Genomic DNA, 25,741 nt, shown 5'->3' on the forward strand with positions numbered 1-25,741 from the left:
TGATATTGTATAATTTTGCAGCATATGTACCTTAATAATTTCTTGGAGATTATAATATTATTATAATAATAGTCAAATTTCCCAGTGGCAATTGAAATAATTTCCACTTTATTTCTCAGGCTGGTACTGCAGTGGCAACTCCAGTGCAGCTAACACCACAGTGAGTGGTGGGCAGTGTCAGCCTGGCTACTACTGTCCACAGGGGTCATATGAGCCACAGCAGTGCACCCCAGGGATGTACTGCCAGACCCCAGGACTGGAAGCACCCACTGGAAACTGTTCTGCTGGTCAGTTGGTGTTATTTTTAAATCTATATAATTTGTTATATGATATGTGGTCAACAAAAGATATATTGAGTGTAGTCAGTACCTAGTAATATTGTAACCAATATATGGATATATTATTTATAACAAAATTTATGTTGTCTTAAGGGGATATTAGTAATAGAAAATAATATTTGAAGTTGAAACCTATGTAAGCAAAGAAGTTAGTATTTATTTTACTTATTTGGAAATGACAAGATAATTAATTGTTATTATTAGTTAATTTTTTCCTTTCTAGGATTCTATTGCACCCTGACTTCCAATACATCCATGCCAACAGATGGCGTTACTGGTAACATATGCCCACTTGGTCATTACTGTCCAGAGGGCAGCACTGCCCAGCAGCCATGTCCACCAGGAACGTTCCTCAATGTGACCCAACAGGACGAGGAGACGGACTGCATGTCATGTCCACTTGGTCAGTACTGTCCAGGGGGAGGTCTGGCTGTGCCGGATGGTGACTGCACTGAGGGCTACTACTGTCCAGGGGGAATGAACATGTCCACTCCCCATGAGTACAGGTTGGAGTTGTTTGTGATTTATATGAAAACTAGAATTGGCTGGAGGCTATCTCACTCTGTGTGTGTTCACAATTTTTTTACCACTGTCTAATACTTTTGAAAAGCAATTAGCTGCATGGTCATCAATATTAATACATCATTTTTATTATATTTTCATTTATGACAATAATAAATTTAAAAGCACCACCAACAAATTCATCTGACAGTAGAGATCACTGTTTAACCAGGACAAGATGAAGTGTTGCTCTTGTTTCCAAAAACCTGATTTTATTATTTTATGGTCATCCATTCCAGATGCCCTGTAGGTCATTACTGTCCCACTGGCAGCGGGGCACCCATCAGGTGTAATAATGGGACCTACCAAGACCAGGAGACACAACCGACCTGTGTCACCTGTCCCGCCGGGTACTTCTGTGACAACACCATGGCTATTGTTGTCCTTGACAACAGCACCACCGTCTGTCCCATTGGCTCGTACTGTCCCGCTGGGACAAGTTACAGTAATGAATTCTTGTGTCCTGTTGGCACCTTCAACAACAGAACAGGTGGGTAGACAAAAAGGTAGTGTCATCTTACAACAAAGCTTAGGATATGGCAATTGATGTTTTTCTGATAACTTAGAATAGCAGTGTTTTAAAGAAAATGTTGCATATATACAACTGTATCCGGTTCTGTCATATCAACAAAATTGTTGTCAATTCAGTAAATGTTTATATGTCATGTAACCTAATGCAATACTTTTCATTTACACTTTGGCCCATGATTTCCACATTTTATCTAATGCAATACTTACACAACTTTTGATATTCACAGTATTACATAGTCACACAAAGCACAACCATGATCATCGTATAGCTAATAAAATCTATGTATATTTCCAGGTTTACAACAGGAATCTGACTGCTCCCCATGCCTTGGTGGCTACTACTGCCCAATGCCTGGAATGGTCACTCCTACTGACCTCTGCTCCCCAGGATACTACTGCAGGCAGTATGCTAATATATCAGCCCCTGACCAAGGTAAGATATCATTGTATACAGTTCATACTGTAATAAGCTTTAACTATATATATGGCCTTTAATAATTTTGTAATAAGCTGCACATACCTATATGTACTTAGTCAAGATACCTTCTGAATGTGACATTGAAATATCTTAACCACTGTACAATAGTGTGCTTTTAGTGCACTTTTCCTAATGAAATGCTGTGATATATTTTTTGTCTGAGCAGCATTAGTGTTTGTTTTTTTTTTATTTCCTGCATATATATTTATTAATTTTCCACAAGGTATTGATGCCAATATCTGTCCAGCTGGCCAGTACTGTCCAGAGGGAAGTCCAGCACCCATTAACTGTCCACAGGGTAGTTATAGCAACACTACTGGACTCCATGCAGACACAGACTGCACCCTGTGTCCAGCAGGGAGCTATTGTGCTGACACAGGCATGACTAACACCAGTGGACCATGTGAACCAGGGTGAGTGTGCACTCAGGATGTTTATTGCATCTCAGTTTTGAAATGATCTAAAGAAAACTTAAAAGTTAAACTAGTTACATTGTTCTTAAAGTGCAAAAATTGATCTGTGATTCCACTCAAAAATGTAATTTATAAACCTGGATATCATGAAAACTATCATGAAACTTATCACCAGTTAAAACCAGAATAGAATAAAGTGATCTTCTGATAACGAAATTTTTTTTTTGGCATCTTTTACAAACTATTTGATTTGTTTGTTAAACATTTGTTAAAATGAACTGGTTGAAGAAACACAAGGGACGATTATTTATTGTTAATTTTTAAAAATTCTAGCTACTACTGTGAATTGGGGTCTTATCATTCCCGTAACATCACCTGTCCAGTTGGTCACTACTGTCCAGAGGGATCTGGCAGTCCCACTCCATGTCCAAGGGGAACATATACCAACACACTGGCCAATGTGAATGTGACACAGTGTGTGAACTGTGATGAGGGCACATACTGTAATGATACTGGTGAGTCTTCTCCAACGCAATCACTATCAACATAATGCCATGCCTAACACACTGGATTGTCTTCTTTGTGCACTACATTGTGTGGGCTAGAATGAACAAACATTTTTGTAAAGATATTGATGAGCCTTTTATTTGTTTTTGCATATGCAAGATATACCTACTGTGAAAAATATACATTTTGTGTATTGTGATTGATTTTCTAATGATTTTGATTGGTTATAATTCAGGCCTATCAGCACCATCTGGAAACTGTGACCCTGGCTTCTACTGTCCTGGTGGCAATGATGTGCCTAACCCTGTTGAGACACCCTGTCCTATTGGTCTACACTGCCCTACTGGGAGTGGCCAGCCTGTTCCCTGCCCACCTGGGACCTTCACCAACCTGACCCAGATGTCTGAGTGCTTGACATGTCCAGGAGGGTTCTATTGTGTGCCAGAGGAGGTCATTCAAGGTAGAAACATGAACAGAACTTTTATTTTTTTTGGCTGTATACAAATAACAAGTTAAGAAAGGAAATAGGTTTAAAGCTAGTTTTTAGATAAATGAAATAATGTAAGAGGTAGGCCATTTATCAACCTCATTTTATCAGCTAGTGAGAAACAGCAGAATAGCAGAAAATGTTACACACAGACAGTGTCAGTGTGTGTCAAAGAATTTTAAATGAAAATCTTTGAAAAATTAATAATTTCTTTCCTTTCTCTTTTTCAATCAGGTAACTCCAGCTCAGGCTTCAGGCTATGCCCGCGTGGTTACTACTGTCCTGATGCCACAGGAATGAACTGGACAGGTTGTCCAGCTGGCACATTCAGCAATGAACTCGGCCTAGAGAACGACACCCAGTGTCTGCAGTGTTCTGCTGGTCAATATTGTGACATCACCAACTTGACCGCACCTGCAGGGGACTGTGCCCCAGGGTACTACTGTACCAGTGGGGTGGACACACCCACTCCAGCTGGTGGCCACACGGGAACTGGGGGTATTTGTCCAGCTGGTCATTACTGTCCAGGCGGAACTGACCTCCCTATTGGTTGTTCCAATGGAACGTATCAGGTAATCTGTTGCTTGGCTTATCATGCTCTGAAGTTTTATTTTATCTGGTTTATGCCATTGTGATATTTTGATATGTTCTAAGCTGTTTGTAATAGAATTATGAAAAAAATGATAACTTATAACTCTATTTAAACCTGTGACTTGTCAAGTATAGGATTACCCCTAGCTATCATCTACATGTCTCTGTATTCATCAGAATTTAATCAAACTTTTCTTAGAATTACATATATTTATTTTTTCATTTATCCAGAATCTGACCAACCAGGCTTCATGCTTGACCTGTCCAGCTGGCTACTATTGCCTGGCCAGTTCTGTCACATTTGTTGACCAAGTGTGTCCATCTGGTCACTATTGTCCTGATGGTACCAGATATGACACAGAGTATCCATGCCCACAGGGGACTTTCAACAATTTGACAGGTAAATCTCTCTCTCTCTCATATGAAAAGTTGATGAATACCCATAAACACTGGTAGTCGAATGCCCTTCAAAATTAGACCAGGTTAACAATTATAACAGTGTCAAAATGATGCAAATGTGTGTTTTTGATCATTTCAGGATCAGCCAATTCCAGTGCATGTGTCCAGTGTACCCCTGGTCACTTCTGTGCCAGTCCTGGCCTGAGTGCCCCCACTGACCAGTGTGACCCAGGATGGTACTGTACTCTCAGTTCATATCTGGCTCAGCCGTCCAGCCCTGAAGGTGGCGCTTGTGTACCAGGTAGGGAAACAGACCAGACAAGAGTTTTGACATAACATATATAAAAAATAGCTTATCAATGATTTATTCACAAAGTGTACTGTATAAAACTGAAGATGGAAATTAATATTATACTTGTACCAGTTTATATCAACTATTCTTTAAAAAGTAATTTTTAATACTGCCACATTTTTTGCCATGTGGGTAATGATGAAAATGACATGCTTAATTTCTGTACATTGATATTTTGGAACCCCTCTTTTGAATTGTTTGACAAAGTTTGAATGAAATATCTCAACCATGTAATCTAATTTGTGTTGGTCAATTGTTTCCATTGTTTCAGGTGAATACTGTCCTCGAGGCAGTTCTGCACCTATCCAGTGTGATGATGGCCATTTCTGTCCCAATGCCACCATGAGTTCCACAGCAGGCCTGTGTGCAGCAGGATATTACTGTATCAATGGCTCCATAACAGCCACACCAACAGGAGTAGGCGGTGAGTGATGACATAGTGCACAGGTTTTGATGATGTCTTGTCTTGTAATTATTCAAAAATCTGAATAGGTGATCTAATTCTCTGCTTTAAATGATACCATACATGGAGACAAACAATGTGACACATCTTAAAGTTTTGTGCATATACATACCAGATAACGATTTTAAACAAAGTTAAGGATTCCCACATTGGAGATGTATTTTAGAATCAATCTCAATTGTTCAGCGGGCAATTGCTTCAAAGATTTTCACTTGACATTTTGTTTAGATGAAGAAAATTGAAAGAGACATGTCACGGTTCTGTTTAACAAAGATAAAATATGTCATGGTTCTGTTTAACTAATTAAATTTCCTATATATTTATATTTTTTATTATCCACATCTCAATATAAAATACATTCAAATATTGAACTTTCTTCATCTCTCTCTCTCTCTCTCTCTCGCTCTCAGGCAACCAGTGCAGTCCAGGCACATATTGTCCAGATGGCAGTTGGTACGAGACCCTGTGTCCAGCAGGCACCTACCAGCCCAGCAATGGAGCCACCAATGAGACGTGGTGTATTCAGTGCACCTCAGGGAGTTACTGTAACGACTCTGGGCTGGCCACACCCCAGGGGAGCTGTGATCCTGGTATGTCAGTTTTGCAACTATAGTATATGAGTATTTTTTCAAGTGTCATGTGTCATGCATATTGTCCAGCATATTGTTATACCCAACACAGTGTTATACCCCTGATACAATGTCACACATTATTTATGGAGTATGCAGTTCAAATGATATGTAGACAGAGTTGTGTGTAAACCAGTGCATTACTTAGTACTGATGTTACACAGAAGCAATAGCCATTTAAAATGATATAATATAATGATCACCATCCTTTTGTAAATTCCTATTCAACACGAATAAGATATTTTTTATTGTCTTGATTTTTAAGAAACTAAACAGTTCAATTCCCCCCACAGGTTACTACTGTCCAGGTGGCCAAACTGTCTCCAACCCCAATGGCCTTGAGTGTCCAGCTGGTTATTACTGTCCCCTGGGCTCCAGTACCTTCAGGATCTGCCCCTCAGGGACGTACCAGGACTGGACACAGCAGAGTGACTGCAAGTGGTGTCCACCTGGATACTACTGTGATAACAGCATAGAGGCAGTGGTCAACTATACTGCTTATGTGTGTCCACAAGGTGGGTAGTGGCCAATACACTGACCACATTTGATATGTAATAATAATAATGATAATGATAATGATAATATTTATTCGTGCATCTTACAGTTGAATTTACATGAGCTGTAAGTGTCACGGAGTGATAAAAGTAACTAAAACACATTATGACATTGTCCATTAAAAACATGAAAGAAGGGTTCAATGATTGAAATCTTAACTCAGTCAAATTCTTAAAAATAGTTCAGTGCAGTTAAGTTTATACATTAAAATCTTTGAGCACCCTTGAGATGAAAGTTTTTACAGATGTGACAGTTCTGGGTTTTGGAATATTAAAGCTCAAAGAGTGCATTAAGATATGCATTTTTGAAATGAAAGTTTACACCATGCCATTATATATATTTCACAGCTGTTACCATTTTCATATTGTAGGTCACTATTGTCCTAATGCCACCCAGTCTTCCACTGAAAACCCATGTCCCATCGGCACTTTCAACAATGGCACTGGTCTTGGAGCTGATACAGAATGCAGTCCTTGTTCAGGTATATGCAAATAATGGTAACATAGTAAACAAGAAGTGATGGCATATTGTGCAGATGCAAATGCAGGCATATATGTTGCATATTATAAACAGCATAGCATACATAATGCACTGAGCAACCAAAGTGTATTTAAGTATATTTCAATAAATTTTAAAGCTGTTTTCTGTAAAACCTAAGAAAATTTGAAACTGACAGTGTATTTATTACTGCAGCAGATATGATATGGAATATTGCCACTCATGGAATGTTTGATGGTCTTCTCATCATGTATGGGAAAATAATTAGTTTAAAATCCTGAACTGATTTCTTTTCCACAGTTCTCCAATTCACATAATTTGTTTTTCAAAAATATCATTTTAGGTGGATACTACTGTCCATCAGGAACTGTCCTACCCACAATGCCTTGCAGTCCTGGTTACTACTGTCGCCAGGGGGCGCAGTCAGCTGCCCCCAGTCAGGGCACTGATGCAGACATCTGTCCAGCTGGTCACTACTGTCCAGAGCAGACCACAGAGCCTATCTCCTGTCCTGTGGGGACTTTCTCCAATGACACTGGGAACATGAATGTCACTGACTGTGCTCCTTGTACCAGAGGTGAGATTGCTGGAATGACTACAATTTCATCCATAGAGAAAATGGCAGTCTTGCTTTTAGGTTTACTCTTTCCTTATGAGCATATATTAGATACAATCTGTGTAAAATAAGAAAACCGACTATTAATGAGCCAAACTTAAGTGCTGATGCCTTGGAGTTTTTCATATAAAATTATCTTACTTGCATTTTTTTTACACACTGTTGGTTAGTCAATGGACGTTGTGAGTCATAAAAAATATTATTTATTTTCAGTTGAATTAAATACCATTTTTGTTATCTTTTGATTTTTAGTTCTGCCTTATTATTATTATTTTTTTATTTAAGTGCCATTATTTTGTCATTACAGGTTGGTATTGTGACCAGTTGAATATGACTGCTCCTACTGGTCAATGTGATGCTGGTTGGTACTGCCCAGAGGGGTCAACCAGTGCACAGGAGGTCATATGTACTGCTGGGATGTATTGTCTCATTGGTGAGTGAAAACACATTATATATTATCACACCTAACACACTGTCACAAGTTAAACACTTTCACTCTGCACTATTAGGTATATTACACAGTCAAAATACTTCGATCTGTAACACAAGGTTGTGCTTTAACAATATTATTGTTGAATTTGATTGTTGGTTCAATTAAAGTGTAGCCAAATATGATATTATTAGACTGCTAAAAATAATTTGTACTAATAACTAATCAGTAAATTGTTTTCAGTAGGCAAAACATTTTTCTGTCTGACATTTCAACCTTCTCTCAAAGGGGCTTGATCAGGACTGATTTATCCATGTTCAATATTCTATAACATTTTACGACAAATGATGCCCAACAAAACATTTATGATATTCATTTTGCAAATTTGAGTTTTAAAAAATTATACATATGTTAATTTACTCTACACATATATGCTGCAGGTTGTCATATCAAGCTATATGCTGGACCACAACAAGACTAGTACAATTTTATTCATTTTTTCTTAGGCACCCACACCCCGACACGTTGTCCTAATGGCACCTGGGCCAACAGCACAGGTCTGGCTGCAGAGAGTGACTGTACCCCGTGTACCGCAGGGTGGTACTGCCAACAGAGTGGACTCACCTATCCAGAGGGACTGTGCCAGCAGGGATACTATTGTCCACAGGGTGAGGAGAGAGAGATTGCCTTATGATATCTAGCAATGAGAACTTTTTATAATTCTTTATTAAATAAAGCATATTCTCCAAAGTATTACATTCCAAATAATTTTTATTTAACCCCTCCCCTCCAAAAATCTTAATAATAAAAAAAGAGCTGAGATAGCACACATTCTTATCCTGAGATATGCTGAGCTCTCACAGTTGATACATTTCTTGAAAAAAATTGAATTTAATACTTCAAGTGGGTATACTTTTCCGTATATTTTAGGTTCCAACGTGCCCAACCCAGAGCTGTGCCCCATAGGTCTCCACTGTCCAGAGGGGTCAGCCACACCCCAGTCCTGTGCCTCTGGCTACTACACCAACCAGACAGGGACATGGAGCTGTAATATATGCCCTGATGGGTAAGTCTGTGTCCACCAGTAACTGTTATTTATTATAACTGAAAGGTATTCCATTAGGAATTTGTGAGAATAGGTAACACCTTGAAATTATTGAAAATAATTATTTTGATGTTTGTGTTTTCTTTCTAATTTTTTTCAGTGTAATTTTTACACTGCAGTGTAATTTTTTTTTACATTGTTTCATCTGGAAATAATTATGTGAGTTGTGCACCATAGTAAAGTTTTAGCTGAAGTTTTTTTGTTGACATTACTTTTCATGGCATTCTGTCAGTCTGCTATTGGTATAATCATACCAAAATTGATGAAATTAGGTTGTACTTTCAATACTCATCTTTTATTAAAAATGAACAATGCCTGGCAGTAAAATAATTTTGTTGAAGCACAGTTATTTAATTTAATAAGGAATGCTCCATTCCTGATAACTTTTGGATTTTTATGACTTCAGATTCTTCTGCCTACCTGAGAATGTGACAGCAGGTGACCCCCAGTCTGGTTACCATGACTGTCCAGCTGGCTACTACTGTCCTAATGGCACTGGTCTTAACTGGCTACCATGTCCACCTGGGACCTACAGCATGCAGACTAATCTGTTCAGAGTAAGGAACATATAATATCTCCGCCTGACATAATAAATTGTTATATTTGATACACTGCTAAATTTTATAAAATATTACTACTGCCACTGTGTGTTATAGTGCATACAATGTCAGACTTGAGCATGGTTCCTTAGTCATATGTATTTCTAATAAGAAACGATGTCTTCCACCAGGTGGAGCAATGTCAAGACTGCGATGGAGGTTTCTACTGTGGTACCTGGGGTGCGACAAACATAACTGCTCCATGTGCTGCAGGCTACTACTGCGAGTCAGGCGTGGACAGACCCAACCCAAACAACGCGGAGGTGAACAGCTCCTACGCTGCTGACTGCCCACTGACCGGTGGTCATACAGGGTATGGAGATATATGTCCCCTGGGGTACATGTGTCCTGTGGGGAGTGTGGTGCCCCAGGGATGTGACCCAGGGAGCTATCAAGATGAGGAGGGGACTGATTACTGCAAGGGATGTGTAGAAGGTGAGAAGCCAACATGTGAACTATTTCTTACTCATATGATATACAAATGTGATTTTTTTGTTTCAGTAATTGAATACTGAAGGGTAGTACCTCTGTAGTTGTTCAGGCTACAGTAAAAAAAGAGATGTGAGACTTGATAAAACTTCTCAACTTCTTTCAAACTCTTCTGGTTAGTTGTGTTAGTAAACATTAAAAAAAATCTCAAACAGACACAATACAGGCCTGTAGCCAGCAATTTCGAAAGGGGGGTTCTTTTTTTGAAAAAGTGGACCTTTTCCCATAAAAACTTCATGTACCTAGATTAAATTTTAACCAGAGTGGACCTTTTCCCAGCAAAAGGGGCAGTTCTTTCGAACCCCCAAGAACCCCCCTGGCTATGGGCCTGCAGTGAAATGAAAAATGTTTATTGCTTGTTATGAAAAAATTATCAAATTTTGTTCCATCAACATAGGTTACTACTGTCCACAAAACTCAACAACCTATGCAGACAAACCATGTCCATCTGGTCACTACTGTCTAGTCAACACCACTCGGGACAATGAGCACCCCTGTCCACAAGGCACCTTTAACAACTTGACTGCCCAGGTCTCTCTGGATGCTTGTCTTAACTGTACACCAGGAATGTACTGCCTGGGAACAGGGCAGAGCTGGCCGAAGGACAACTGCAGGTATAGTATGTGTGTGTAGATGTGTTAAATTTGTGTATGTGTGCATGTGTGCATGTGCTTGTATCTGTGTGCAAGGCCTTGATTGTTTTACACAAACAGGCTTTGTGTAGCCCTTAGCAAAAAATAACTTATAAAATCAGAAAATATATACATTGTAGGACTTACTCCAAAATTTATACTTACTGTTACCAAAATTTTGATTATTAAAATTTATGAAACCCTTCATAACATTCATTCAATTTTCATGTTGAACTTAATTTTTGATCATTTTAAGGCACTTTTAATACATACCTATTTATCTAAAATTGGATAAATGTTTACTTCCAGTGATGGCTACTACTGCACTATAGGCTCTACCAGTCCAATGCCCAGTAATGCAGCCGAGGGTGGTCAGTGCCAGCCAGGCTACTACTGTCCAGGTGGTACGGAGGTACCCATACCATGTGATGCCGGCTTCTACTGTGATATCCCAGGCCTGGCTTCTCCAGCAGCACCATGTAATCAAGGTATGATACCAGCTTAATATGACCACTCCCACTGGTCAATATGATGTTTATTATAAGTACTATGTAATCAAGGAATGATGGCCAGTTGTTCAGAAGAATGTTTGTTATGAAAATATGATTTTTTTTTTATATCAAAGGTAAATTGATTGTTAAGATTTGATGAAACATTCATCTTTTATTTATCACAAAGTGAAATGGTGAAAATATTATTATAGATACGAATATTATGTTATTATTTTTTCTGAATATTCTCTGTGTTATTTCAGGATATTACTGCACATTAGGTGCCTCAGTGGGCAATCCCACAGACAATGTGACAGGTAACATCTGCCCAGAGGGACACTACTGCCCTGCAGGGAGCTCAGCACCACAGCCCTGCCTTGTGGGATACTATCTGAACTCTACAGGCAATAGTAATCCAACTGACTGTGTACTGTGCACAGAAGGTAAGGGTTTGCCAATGGATGTACATTCTCAGAAAAGATGCAGTAAGAATATTTTTTTGTGGGAAATTATACACAAAGTAACTCTTTCACATCCTCAAACAGTCTCAACAAATAAGCTCTGTACCAGTTCCAACACCAAAGATATACTTCATCTGAAAAAAAATGAGGAAAATATGCCTAGATGCTATACAGACACTATACAGATATGCTTTGGCTACTGTTAACACACTTACCCAAACTATTTGTCATATTAAGGGCAGGGATATTAAGAGCAATATATTATGATACCATTACATTAAAAGCCTTGTTTCTGCTATATAGGCTGGTACTGTGGGGGAGAAGGTCTTGCTGAGCCCACAGGAATGTGTCAACAGGGCTACTACTGTCCAGCTGGTCAAGTGACCCACTCTCCATCAAACTACACCTGTCCAGCTGGTCATTTCTGTCTCACTGGTTCACCAACTCCAGACCCTTGTCCTTCTGGAACATATCAGGTAATTTTCTTTATTTCAGAGGTGAAATTCAACTGATAATTGTTTCTGATTAAATTTTTAAAATATGGTATAAATATTTGTTGGACATATTTATGTTTTGTTTGTATAAAGATACATTTAATTGGAAAACTATATGATGTATGATTTACATAAAAGGCATTAAAATATTTTAATTACAACTGTACTTAAGGAAAGAATATACAGATCAAATAAGTAACAATGGTAAGGGGATTTTAAACTTTATTGGGATTATTTTTCCACAAAAATCAACATTGAAATAAAAAAAAAACTTATGATTTCACAGGTACTTATATGTATTCTTTTTGTAACTTTGTAGGACACAGAGGCAGCATGGGATTGCAAGGTCTGTCCTGACGGCTTCTACTGCAATGCCACCTATGGTCCAGTTGTGTACTATGCCGGCTATGTGTGTCCTGAGGGTCACTACTGTCCAAATGGCACACAGCATTCTAACCAATACCCATGCCCTAGAGGAACCTTCAGCAATGCAACAGGTGAGAGAGAATAGTCTTTGGATACTTCTTTATGTGGAAAGAAAGGGATAAATGAGAAAAGTAAATCAGGACCATAGCAAAGGGGGGTTCAGGGGGTTCAAAAGAACCCCCCTTTTTGCCGAGAAAAGGTCCCTTCTGGGTAAAATTTTATCTACGTACATGAAGCTTCATGGTAAAATGTCCACACTTTCAGAAAAAGAAACCCCCTTTTGAAATTGCTGGCTACAGTCCTGTAAATGAAATAAGACTGGCTAGTAGGGTCAAGCTGTTGTCCCTAACATCAGGGTCAAGTCATCTATGTGCGTAGATCACAGTTTTGAAAATTGGGTTGAATGAATGCAAAAAGAAGGATTGGGAGGGGGGTGTTGGGGACAGTTATGAACTGTTAATTAACACATTCACATTGCTGCAAGTTCTGTTCACATGGTGCACTTTTTGAGTTACTTTTGCCACATTTTGTACACCAAAGACATATAATCACACCATACACTGAATTTTATTACACTATAGGGCTCAAACTAAGCATTTGTGACCTTCACCAATGGCTGAAGATCAATCTGGCACAAAAAATGCTTGTGTCTTTTGCTCTGTTGCCATTGAATTTGCAAAACATACATATGTGAATGAAAGACTTTGGACTATAAAAGAAACACCACACTGTACCTAAATACAGGGGCTGTTAAATATTTCCCCCTATCTTAAGATGTGGTTTAAGCCATGAGATTTGAACTTTCACTTTCAGTTTCTTGTATTTGAGTGTGTATGTAATTTTAAATGTTGTATCCACAGGCCGCGGGATGAGAATGTCAGGTATTTATATGTATATACTGGTGCTGGTAATGGTGTGTAACAACACATTTTTGAAATAGTCAATGTTGTAATAAATATAGACAGTTTTATGTGTTTTAAGAAAAATATATTTATTGATGTTTTTGCTGTGTTTTTTATTATTGTTATTATTATTATTATTATGCACTTGTTACTTTGACTATGCACTACTTATTTTAGTTATGTTGAATAGCCAAAAGAGTTATTTTGCACTCAGGATTTGTGATGCCAGATCTAGGTTTAAATACAACTATTGCAATGAAATAATACATAAATACCCTGTATGTACAGACACATAAACATTGTGTAAATGTTATTTTTAAAGGTAGTTTATTGTTTATATCGTAACAGCATGTTTTGTGTTTTTCATTATCTTTTCTCCTTATTGATATTTATAACTACACTGAAAGTTGTTAATGTTATATATCAAGTGTAACAAATAGGAAATTGAAAGGGAATTGTACAGTACCTGCACATAGATAGAGGAAAATGTTATTATGTAGTTAACCAGAATTTGTAACTCTTGACTTTGAATTTGATATAAAGCTGGATTTATTTTCAGTTTGTAGATAAATTGATTGTTGTCATCTTAAGATTACCATGAACATTTCATTCCAAGCTTAAGTTAAAATATATCTTCCTTCATTTGCTGTAACCCTAATAGAGAAATTCACCTGTTTGGCAAAAAGAAGAAAAAAGATTAAGATCCATATTTTGATAACTTCTTTTATATGTTAAACTACACATGAGAAAAGGTGTAATTTATATTTGCAATTTAGATTCAATATCTTACATGATTATAATTAAAATGATATATGTGTATTCCAGGCTTGGTGTATGAGGCAGACTGCACCCCGTGTACTGGAGGTATGGCTTGTGATGTGGAAGGCCTGATAACACCACCCAGGCTGTGTTCTGCAGGGTACTTCTGTAGACAAGGGGCCAACATGACAGCACCAACACTAGGTAGTTGATGGCATTGTTTTAGTATTTACTTCTGTTAACATATGCCTTAAACCTCTATTGTGTTATTAAAGATTCAGGTTGAAATTTCAGTGTGGCATGATTAAATAGATAATTAGCCTTAGAACTTGACATTAATTTTTTGAATTCCATTATTTTCATCAGTGCACAAATTAAAATGAACTAATAATTGATTGGCACTAAGTGGTGATAATCATATTTACTAAAACATTAGATGAATTGATCATGCAATTATTATGTGTTACAGGAGCTAATGCTGATATCTGTCCAGCGGGCAGTTACTGTCTAGAGGGAAGTTCTGCCCCCATCCCCTGTCCAGAGGGTACTTATGGCAATGCCACAGGCCTGACCCAGGAGGTAGAGTGCCTGAACTGTACAGGAGGGAACTTCTGTAATGAGACAGGTAAATAGCTGTTCCTTTCAGCTTGCTATAAAAATTGTCCCATTAAAGACAACAATATTAACACATTGCAAAAAAAGCATGAGATTCTGTGCACTGAAGACATTAGGATATTTGTTATTGATAGAAAGAATTTACTTTGAATTTTAAAAATTGACACATCGAACCAAGTGTCAGAGATAAGTTAACATATTGCTGCATCTAACACATTGTCACACCTATCACTTTGTCAAATCCAACACTATACCACACTCCACGCACTCAAGATGAAGTGCCTATTAGATATATGAAAATGACAAAGCAATATGACATTTCACCTTTTAAATGCTCCCCCCAATACACCATATCCTTATTATGTTAATGTTATTATTACATTATTCTATTTATAATGAATGGTATATCAATTGTGGTGTCCATCTCCAGGCCTGACAGCAGTGACCGGTCCATGTGACCCTGGCTACTACTGTCCAGAAGGCTCAAGAAGGGCAGACAGTATCATCTGTACTGCTGGCTACTACTGTGGTCAAGGTACCCTTGACCCCATGGCCTGCCCCAATGGAACATTCTCTAATGCCACTGGCCTCAGTGTTGTGACCCAGTGCACAGACTGTACAGAGGGATATTACTGTAATGGCGTGGCACTGATAGAGCCATCAGGACCTTGCAGTGCAGGTTTGTAGTACTGTTTATTTGCCTGTGTTGCTTGATAATATATTGCTGTTAGTAAAGGTATTTCAGATGAATGTTATGAATGAATGTCAATTAAAGTATGATTGGCTCTGGTATTTGATGGATTGAGAAAACAATAATTTTGTTTATCATGGTTGTTCAAAACTGCTTTTAATAATATTTTTTGTACCACCTGCACATGTATGTTTCTATATATAAGATACATTCACCTACTTTTGGATATTGTGAGATTCTTATTACAAAAATAGTTGATTTTTTAAATTATTTTAATGTGACCTTTTTTAGGCTACTACTGCCCCACTGGTTCCAGTGTAGAGACTGCCGTGGTGTGTCCCATTGGTCAACACTGTCCACAGGGCAGTGCAAGACCACTAGACTGTGTGGCTGGAACATACACAGATATAGAGGGAGCTGCTGTTTGCCAAGAGTGTCCTGAAGGTAAGTTTACAAGTGAACAGTGGGGGCACCATTACTTTTTAATATTTTTTTTAATTCAGAGAGATCATGGGCCGGTTAGATATTGGTTTTTTTATGATATTAAGTTAACATTTGTAACGTTACAATTTTGATATGTGACATTATATTTGGTGTTTGTTTATTTTCCATTTTATTAATTTTATTTTATGAGGAGATTTTAATTTTTAATTAGTAAAAAAAGTTTAACTAAGAAAGTAACTATATAATTTTATTTTCCAAATACATATGGCAGGTACAAATAAACTCTTTCACAATATATCTCCAGGTTACTACTGTATCCCAGAGGTGGTCATCCCAGGCTCAGTGAATTCCATAATGACCACCTGTCCTGAAGGTTTCTACTGCCCCAATGGAACTGGCCACAACTGGCAGGCCTGTCCTGCTGGGACCTATAGCAATTTCACCAATCTGAGAACTGCCCAGGAATGTACACCTTGTATGCCAGGGATGCACTGCCAAGGTACTGGCTGTTCTCTGTCTCTGTGTCTCATTTCTTCTAATATCAAAATATGAAAAGATGCAGATTTTATTAGTACTTATTTAGATGAATGCCAACATTGAAGGCAACGTGTGATTATTTACTGATACTTTGAAAAAATTACAAAACCTGGTTTGAATTTACATATTGTCACTTGATTAACTTTACGTGATCTGGAACTGATTTATATGCAGTAATTACATTTCATATTTGCATAATAACCATTTTTAGTTCCCAGTCACAATTTAACCACCAAAACCATTTGCAGTTTGTTCTATAACACAAATCTTTTTCCAGGTATCAACCTGACTGCTCCAGCTGGAAGCTGTGCTGAGGGCTATTACTGTGTGTCAGGAGCAGACAGAGCCAACCCACTCATGCTTAATGAATCCCAGTGTCCCACAGGAACTGTCCATCCAGTCATTGGCCACGAGTGTCCAGCAGGGTTCAAATGCCCAGCAGGGTCTAGCTACCCAGTGCCCTGTCCAGCTGGCATGTATCAAGACTCCACCGCACAGGGCTCCTGTATCACGTGCGTTGCAGGATATTATTGCTACGGAAACACGACGGACTATGCTCCCAACATTTGCCCCGCTGGTTACTACTGCGAAGCAGGCACACCAGATCCGCTGCATGCGCCGTGTCCAAACGGGACATACAATAACCAGACTGGTATGGGTAACCTGACTGACTGCTTGTCATGTCCAGCAGGCATGTACTGTGATGGTCAGGCCAATGAATATCCAGATGGACTGTGTGCTGCAGGCTGGTACTGCTCTAATGGATCCTCTGACCCCAGGGTAAGCAGGCTGTTTATTTACAATGTGTTTTGATATAGTGACTTTGGACCTAAGTTTTTGCTCAGGTCCTCAGTTTGGACATTTATTAAATTTACCAGTGAATACTGTATACTGGTAGGAAGATATAAGGTCAAAAGGTGATTTGCCCATATTGGTTGGTAAAAAATTTATAGCATTTTTCGCAATACTGCTCTAGAGCTGCTCCACCAATTTACAAATAAGAAGAAAAAATTCATTTCATTGTTGTGGTGATGTATTTTTTTTTTTTTTTTTCATTTATTAAAAATACCCTCTCTATCATTTTAGCCATCTGGAGATGGTGGAGACATCTGCCCAGCAGGCACCTTCTGTCCATTAGGATCCATAGCACCCCAGCCCTGTACTGCTGGTCAGTACTGTAACTCCTCTGGACTGGGAGCACCAGTGGCCGACTGTGACCCTGGCTACTACTGTCCAACAGGGTCCTCATCACCAAGAGAGGTTCTATGCCCTGTGGGTCATTACTGCCCTACAGGAAGTGACCTCCCAGATCCTTGTAGAAATGGCACGTATAATGCAGGCACAGGACTAGCAGCGCAGGCTGAGTGTACACCGTGTGATCCTGGGTTTTACTGTAATGAGACGGGAGCTACAGGATACAGTGGAGTGTGTGCGGCAGGTAAGGGACTAGCATAGAATGAATTGTGCATAATTTTTAACTAAGGTTGGTTTTCTTATCTTCAATAATGGTCCAGGTTTCAATATGTATTAGACCATTTTGTGTTATAAGTATGAAACAATCTAAATGAAATCTGATCTTGTTGTGGCAATTTTCTTAAGTCAAGATGAATCTAGACAGTCTGAATAGGATTTCTCAGTACAGTGTTTGCCAAAATCTGATGCCTGTGTGACTTCGTGTATGAATGGATGTTTATATTCAAGTATTTGTTTGCCTGCATGTGTGTGTGTATATTTTTGTGGATGAATATGTAGCATGCACAGAAGTGATTCAGAAATAACCTATCTGACCTAATACCATTCCAGGCTACTACTGTCCAGAAGCTCAGACTGTCCCCAACCCCTATGCCACTGTGTGTCCTCGTGGTCACTACTGTCCAGTGGGCAGTCCAGTCCCAGTTCCCTGTGAGATGGGGTACCAACAGGATGCTGAGGGTCAAGCTCTGTGTGACCCTTGCCCAGAAGGTAGGGTGACCAGTATTGAAAATGCTTGTAGTTTTTTTTGTTTTTTTTTTAAGAAGGAAAGAGAAGTGCTTCATTAAGATGACTTGTTTAAATTTGCAGTCTACTGGTTTGGTATTAAAGAGAGTGAGACATCTCAAGTTAATGGTTTTTATCATAGAAGAATGGAGTTTAAATGTTGTGAATATTGTATGACTATGTAATTATATGGTTATCAGTCACAAAACGTGCTATATTTTTACAGAAAAAATTTGCTCACCATGCCTTTGAAATTTTCAAGTTGAACATACCAATATTGGATCTCTATAATTTAAGGATTTTACTGTGACAATGCCACCATCACCCCCGCTGCCTGCCCAGCTGGCTACTACTGTCCAAACGGTACCAGATATGGTCAAGAACACCCATGTCCACCAGGAACTTTCAATAATATCACTGGACTGATGACCAGTGCCCAGTGCCAGCCTTGTGCTCCTGGGTTTTACTGCCAGAGAGGAGGATTGGCAGAACCAGAGGGGCCCTGTATGGCTGGGTAAGTGGTGCCATCTATTGATAAAATGATATTTTGAACTGTTGGCGTATAATTCAGTACTGCAGATATGAAGAAGTTTTGGTGAAGCTGCATTCTGAGGCTGATGATGGTATGATTTTTTCTACAGTGGTGTTCAACCTGGACTAACTTAGACAGAAAATTGACAAGACTACATTATGTAGAGACATACATTATACCTAAGAATTCTAAATCCCATGTTGGACTAGTCAGATCAATTATTTTTTTCTAAGCGTAATGAAACACACTCACACTTCACTTCCTGATTATGTCTTTTCCAGGTACTACTGTAATGGCAGCACCATCAATCCAAACCCCAGTGAAGGTATCTGTCCCATTGGTAACTACTGTCCAGAGGGCAGTGTCTGGCCAGAGCCCTGTCCATCTGGTACACTGGCCAGCAGTGCAGGAAATGTCAACGTCAGCGATTGTGACCCCTGTCCAGCTGGGAGGTATTGTACTCCAGAAAGCTCACAGAATGGTAAGGAGGCTTTCACTGAGAATTTGTGTCAGCGCACCTTTTTATCTTTTGTACTTTTAGTTAGTAAATTTATAATGTGTTTTGGTTTCTTTTATCACTCTTTTATAGTGCACATCCAATCCAACTTTTTATTACAAAAAATTAATATTATTATGAATGTATAGTTCTGTTAAATAGAATTATATCATAATAAAACTTTGAGTGTATATGATTACAGGAGATTGTAACAACAAGATTACAAACTTTTCAGTTCAAAATTTGTTAAATTTGCATGAGTCCTTTAATAAGAGCATCAAAGTATAATTCCTAATCAATATTATAAATTGATTGCAAATAGAGTTTATCAAAACTATTATTATGACATTCTTGCATAGGCCTAACCCCACCGTGTGACCCAGGCTATGTATGTCTTGGCGGTGCAGACAACGGTCAGCCCAATGATGGTGTGATGGGCTACATCTGTCCACAGGGCAACTATTGCCCAGCTGGGACCATCACCCCCCAGAACTGCTCCATGGGAACTTATGCTCCTGTTGTTGAACTAGGTGAGAATGCAGTGCCTGTGATGAGACTGGTAGTGTTTTCATTATTGTTTTTGTTGGGACTATGGCCATTGTGCTTGGTTGCAGTAATGATGCTATCTTTTCAATCAGAATAAAATTATTAATCTTTTAGGTATGCATTTTGGCATCATTAAAAATATGTTTCTGTGTAGCATTTGTGGTGTTTTTATTGTTTGGAATTGAGCTATTTGTTGCTACCTCTTAATAGGAATGTACTAATCTTAAGAATTTAAGACTTTTAAAAAATACTATATTGATTCTGTAAAATTCACAATTTTGCCCATTGAAAAAAGATTTAATCATTACTGCAGTTGGGAAATAATTGGTGAGACTTGCAGTTGTGTGAAGTGTGACTTGCAATTATGCATAATAAAACTATGGCAGTAGTGCTTTGCTTAACCCAATGAAATTTTAATATTGAAGTAGAAAAAAGCACTTGTTTTCTTGTTATGTTTCTAGGTGAATGCCTTTCATGTCCAGCAGGCCAAACTTGCCCATACATTGCAATGAACTACTCCCTACCTTGTCCTGAAGGCTACTACTGTCCCAATGGTACCTCAGATAATGGTATACCATGTCCTCTAGGTAGGCTACATTTTGTATTCTGAGCAACTGTTTATTGTCATTATTTGTTCACTACAGTTTTCATTTATGATAGATCCAAACATTTTGGTGCACGTGTTAATGGTTTTTGCTTTTCACTCTGACAGGTGAACAGGTTATTTCCCCACAGTCTTGATGACTTGTTAGTCCCTCTCGCCCCCCTCCCCTGAGGTGAACCAAAATGTTTGGATGTATCATAATGAAGACTATTAATACTAAAAACTGAAGTCCAATGAAATTATTTTCACATTTAACATCCTATAGTTGTGTGACCCAGGTGTATAATAATGCCTATAGCACTTTATCATGCCTACCATGTTCTATATTTTCAGGCACCTACAGCAATGTTACCAGTCTCTCAGTAGAAGGGGACTGCACCCCGTGTCCCACAGGGTACTTCTGTAACCAGACTGGTCTACTAGTACCAGCAGGGCCATGCAACAGTGGCTACTATTGTATAGGTGGCGCCATGCACCAGGCTCCCAATGATGGTGTTAATGAACCTTGCCCTCTAGGAAGTTACTGTCCTGAAGGTAGGCGTGTTATGGCAGTTTGTAGTCTTGGATTAAAACTAAAGTGACAGTCAACAAGCATTCATAAGGAACTCAAAGCAATTCTGTATAACATTATTTTGTTTGTCTCTTAGTTTGTACATGCAAAAACAACTTTAAAGAGAACATAACACCAACATGATATCACTTATCACATCTTACATTTCAAGATCCTACAACATCCACACTTTAACACATATTTAACATGCAAATCAGCAAATTTTATATTATTATTGTGCACTATCACAACTAACACAATTTGAATATTTTTTCATCCAGGAACAACACAGCCTATTCCGTGTCCCCGTGGAACAGTCAACCCCAACACTGGTGGTCGTTCTCTGGATGACTGCATGCCTTGTGTAGGAGGAATGTACTGTGAAGATCTGAATGGAACCCAATTCACAGGAGGATGTTCCGAGGGGTACTACTGCCCTGGGGATGTTGCCATAGAATCCAGGACCCCAGCCAACTACAGCTGTCCTGCCGGGTTCATTTGTCCTGCAAACAGTTCCATCCCTACACCTTGTGTTAATGGTGGGTTTGTACTAGAACATTAGCATGGTCAATTGAATGTCTGGTATTTCAAATAAACAATTATTGTATGTTTTTATTCAGTTCTTCTGTTTGACATGCCAAGTGCTAATTTGTATATTGTGTCTTTGAGCTTCAGTAAATTTTATATTGATTAGGAAATAAGTTTGTGCTGTGCTGTGGGTCACTTGCAGTCAATCAAGGGACTGATTAAATTAAGTTAAAGATAATTAATGATGTGCACAACAAACTTACAGCACAGTTAACATTGCACAGAGAGAGATATACCACAAGAAATTACACTTCATTTAACCAATTTTATCTCTAAGAATCCAAATTATGATAATAATACCTTTATTCTCCAGCCACTTACCAGCCACAAGAGGGCCAGACCTTCTGTCTCCCATGCCAGGCTGGCCACTACTGTCCAGTCAATGCCAGTGACATGATACCTTGTCCACAATACAGCTACTGTCCAGAGGGGTCAGTGGTACCCACCCTATGTCCAAACGGCACATACACTACCAATTCCACACAATACCTCACCGATGCCTCCCAGTGTCTGCCGTGTCCAGAGGGGTCATACTGCCTGGCTGGACAGATAGCTGGACTGTGTAATGCTGGGTATATCTGTTATAATGGCAGTAGTACACCGACACCAACATGTGATAATGCCACAGGAGTTGATAACTGCCCCACTGGGGAGCTGTGCCCCTATGGTTATTACTGTCTGGCAGGTGAGAGGATAGGATTGATTTAAGTTTGTTAAATTTTGTAGACTTTGAGAATTTCAATTTTATACAAACTGATGGTCTTCAAGTGTTCAAAAATGTATTTTACATGTTTGTCTCAAACAATAAATGGTTAGATTAATTAAGACCAAAATTATTTGAATGATTAAAAAAATTAAGTATTGAAAGAATTCATCTAGCATGTATGCAAAAAGTAGTTTCAGATTCATATTTTGAATCAGAGATATGATGTTGTTTATAATTAATAAAATAATTCATACAAATATTTAATTTATGATATATTCAAGTATAGAAATATTGCAACGAAAAAAAAAATTTATTGTATGCCTCCAGGTTGTGTTGAACCATCCACATGCCCACCAGGCACTGTGATCAACAAGGTGGGTGCCATGTCAGCCCTCGAGTGTGACGTCTGCCCGGCCGGGAGAATCTGTCCATCTAACTCCACCCTCTCCCAGCCCTGCACCAGAGGTTTCTACTGCAAGTTCAATGCCACGATCCTCCCCTGTCCTCCCAACACTTACCAGCCACTTGAGGAGGCTACGGACGAGAGCTGGTGTCTCCCCTGTCCTGCAGGGTACTGGTGTCACTCCTATGGGATGCCTGATCACACCGTCAGCCCGTGTCCCCCAGGGTACTTCTGTCCCGAGGCGACCTGGACCCCCATACCTTGTCCTGCTGGAACATACAGGTAAAGCTTGTGTGACAGGTGATGTTAAACTGAATGCAGGATATTTTCACTGGCCAGCATGTCTTTGTCATGCCTAAGGTATTATATGCTCACTATATTCCCACACCTTACTCTTTGCCATTTTATGAGGATTCAAAACTTATCATGACATATAAATAATTATACACATACAAAACTGTGGGAAATAGATTGTGTGTTTCCAAATCTGAAGCATAATTTGTAGGAAGATATAGAGTATTACACTGATGTAAATATTATCATAAATATATATTATATTTATATTTTTGATAGAGTTTTTAGTTTTTTAGTAAAAAGTCTGTCTCGAAGCATAATATGTTGCCATTCTATTTCCTGATATTTATTAAGTTGACATTTTTCAGAGATTCATTATGATTTTTTAAATGAACTTCAGGGACATCAATACTGGCGGGCATATCGACGACTGCTTTACATGTCCAGCTGGATATTACTGCCCGGACACAAACAGCACAATAGCCGGTGTCCAGTGTGACGAGGGCTACTTCTGTCCGAACGGGTCTCAGAACCAGACCATCTGTCAGCCCGGCTACTACTGCAACAGGTCCATGACCCAGAAACCATGTCCACCGGGTTACTACTGTCCCGAGGGGTCAGCCTCCATGCAGCCTTGTCCCCCTGGTCATTACTGTCAGGGACGTAATGAGTGTAATGATACTGATGCAGGTAAGATACATGGTGTTTTGGTGATGTGAATTGGATAATCTTTTTTTTTTCTTTTTTTTTTCTTTTTTGTTAAATTGGCAACTGATGGCATATCACTTCATGTTTTGCTAGACTACTTTTATATAAAAATACTTTAGAATTTAAAATCTTGATTGAAGTACACATTTAATTTACTTATAATATCTGATAAAATTCATGATAATATGATGAGTTTATTGATTAATTACCTTGAGGCATGATGAATTTTTCATATTTATACAATGCCATATCTTACCCAATACAGAAATAACCTTATACATGACCATCCTTATATTTCAGGTGCCATAGAACCTGTTCTGTGTCCACTTGGCTACAAAGAAAAGAATAACGGCCAGAGCCCGCGCCAGACATTTGACGATACATGTGACCCCTGTCCTCCTGGATACTATGGTGCTGAACCACAACGACAGAACTGCACAGCGTGTCAACCAGGGGTTGTTTGTCACGCGCTTGCAACCACTGATGTCCCTCTTTCCAATGACAGTGCTGCCTTTGGATACAATACCACTAATTCATATCCTTGTCCTATAGGTAAGCCCTTCTTTTTACAGTTTTTATATTAATTTGCATAGTAGAGGTTGTATAGTAGGGGTTGCATAGTCAAGATTTATATTATTATAATAATCATTATCTGTTTGTTTATAAAGCCATATATGGCACAGTAAGACTACTGAAGCACTGACATTTTGTTTTGGTTAATACTGACCATTAATAACCTGAGAAATTCAAATTTAACATACTTTGAAATAAAACCTAGATGTTATGGTGACACATCAGCTAGGTGTCATCTCATTTCTCACATGGTAGTCTTTACCATAGGAAATAGCCATCTAACAACGGTGCCCATTTAGTAACATTTTACTGATGCTAATCACTTACTTTGGAATAAAATTTCTATGAAACAGCAACACTTGGTTCTTGTCGCAAGAGACTGATACCCACAGGTCCTGGGATGCAGGTACATGTAGACCTGTGAACAATTCTCACTCATGTTACCAGTAGTAATTGGTGGAGTAGTAGCTGAGAATGACACAACACTCTCTTTATATTATAAATGTATGCTTCCAGGTTATTACTGCCCAGAAGCCAGCAGTGCACCCACAGCTTGCCCCAATGGAACCTATAACGCCTTGGAGTACATGGGCAACCTGACCAACTGCCTGCCTTGTCCAGTTGACCACTTCAATCACCTGACTGGTCAGAGTGGCTGTTTCTCGTGTGGTGGAGAGGCCAGGCAACCAACTGTTGGTCAAGACACTTGTCTCTGCACTGGACAAGGAAGGGACTTCCAGGTATTGGATTTAGGTTTTCAGTTATTAAAACATGCAAATGTTGGACAGCACTATACCAGGTTTAATAATAAATTCCACTGTGCATATTTTAATGGTATTTGCAATTTAATGAAGGTTCAGATCTTATCATGGCATATACATATACAAACCTGTGTGGAGTAGATTGCATATTGAATATGTATTACATTAGTGTAGATATTATCATACATGCAAAATGAATTTTTATTTATTTTTTGGATATAGATTTTTTTGAAGTGTCATTGTAGACACTGAGTGTTTAAAAAAACTTTTTTTGCATGCTACTTGGTACATTATTGTTGTTTTGTATATCATTATGTATGTAATTTAAATTTACAATGGAATTTGAAGATGGCTAAAATCAAGTGTAAAAGCACCATAATTTCTCATGTTTTAATGTAATTGTAACATGTTTTAATGTAATTGTTTTATGATAATAACTTTATCATGGCATTAAGAATGTTGAACCCCAGCAACTGATTAAACATTGACCCCTGTGATTTCTTTATATCT

At 38.6% G+C, this 25,741-nt stretch overlaps 1 protein-coding gene across 2 annotated transcripts in view; it reads left to right on the forward strand.

Annotated features, from left to right (window-relative positions):
* Positions 1–25,741, forward strand: part of LOC106181652 (uncharacterized) — an 89,613-nt gene that overhangs the window by 46,013 nt on the left and 17,859 nt on the right. Inside the window, exons 66-110 of one of the 2 annotated variants that reach the window (XM_087007281.1) lie at positions 120–287; positions 562–844; positions 1,139–1,389; positions 1,726–1,863; positions 2,132–2,321; positions 2,655–2,836; positions 3,064–3,288; positions 3,550–3,887; positions 4,138–4,306; positions 4,445–4,606; positions 4,929–5,081; positions 5,531–5,710; positions 6,043–6,264; positions 6,675–6,785; positions 7,146–7,379; positions 7,726–7,851; positions 8,355–8,516; positions 8,779–8,914; positions 9,360–9,510; positions 9,684–9,987; positions 10,439–10,655; positions 10,983–11,161; positions 11,428–11,607; positions 11,929–12,101; positions 12,439–12,616; positions 13,406–13,426; positions 14,273–14,410; positions 14,676–14,831; positions 15,252–15,500; positions 15,804–15,956; positions 16,261–16,455; positions 16,771–17,273; positions 17,580–17,931; positions 18,297–18,455; positions 18,768–18,984; positions 19,284–19,483; positions 19,858–20,028; positions 20,506–20,631; positions 20,982–21,182; positions 21,480–21,737; positions 22,100–22,471; positions 22,820–23,177; positions 23,590–23,879; positions 24,198–24,449; positions 24,987–25,210. In XM_087007281.1, the coding sequence (XP_086863407.1) occupies positions 120–287; positions 562–844; positions 1,139–1,389; positions 1,726–1,863; positions 2,132–2,321; positions 2,655–2,836; positions 3,064–3,288; positions 3,550–3,887; positions 4,138–4,306; positions 4,445–4,606; positions 4,929–5,081; positions 5,531–5,710; positions 6,043–6,264; positions 6,675–6,785; positions 7,146–7,379; positions 7,726–7,851; positions 8,355–8,516; positions 8,779–8,914; positions 9,360–9,510; positions 9,684–9,987; positions 10,439–10,655; positions 10,983–11,161; positions 11,428–11,607; positions 11,929–12,101; positions 12,439–12,616; positions 13,406–13,426; positions 14,273–14,410; positions 14,676–14,831; positions 15,252–15,500; positions 15,804–15,956; positions 16,261–16,455; positions 16,771–17,273; positions 17,580–17,931; positions 18,297–18,455; positions 18,768–18,984; positions 19,284–19,483; positions 19,858–20,028; positions 20,506–20,631; positions 20,982–21,182; positions 21,480–21,737; positions 22,100–22,471; positions 22,820–23,177; positions 23,590–23,879; positions 24,198–24,449; positions 24,987–25,210 (9,407 nt within the window). The remainder of the gene's footprint in view (positions 1–119; positions 288–561; positions 845–1,138; positions 1,390–1,725; positions 1,864–2,131; positions 2,322–2,654; positions 2,837–3,063; positions 3,289–3,549; positions 3,888–4,137; positions 4,307–4,444; positions 4,607–4,928; positions 5,082–5,530; positions 5,711–6,042; positions 6,265–6,674; positions 6,786–7,145; positions 7,380–7,725; positions 7,852–8,354; positions 8,517–8,778; positions 8,915–9,359; positions 9,511–9,683; positions 9,988–10,438; positions 10,656–10,982; positions 11,162–11,427; positions 11,608–11,928; positions 12,102–12,438; positions 12,617–13,405; positions 13,427–14,272; positions 14,411–14,675; positions 14,832–15,251; positions 15,501–15,803; positions 15,957–16,260; positions 16,456–16,770; positions 17,274–17,579; positions 17,932–18,296; positions 18,456–18,767; positions 18,985–19,283; positions 19,484–19,857; positions 20,029–20,505; positions 20,632–20,981; positions 21,183–21,479; positions 21,738–22,099; positions 22,472–22,819; positions 23,178–23,589; positions 23,880–24,197; positions 24,450–24,986; positions 25,211–25,741) is intronic. The other variant, XM_087007282.1, reaches the window with a different exon arrangement.

Source organism: Lingula anatina, chromosome 2, assembly GCF_051362555.1.
Source record: "Lingula anatina isolate TDL-2025a chromosome 2, LinAna3.0, whole genome shotgun sequence".
NCBI classification, from domain to species: Eukaryota; Metazoa; Brachiopoda; class Lingulata; order Lingulida; family Lingulidae; genus Lingula; species Lingula anatina.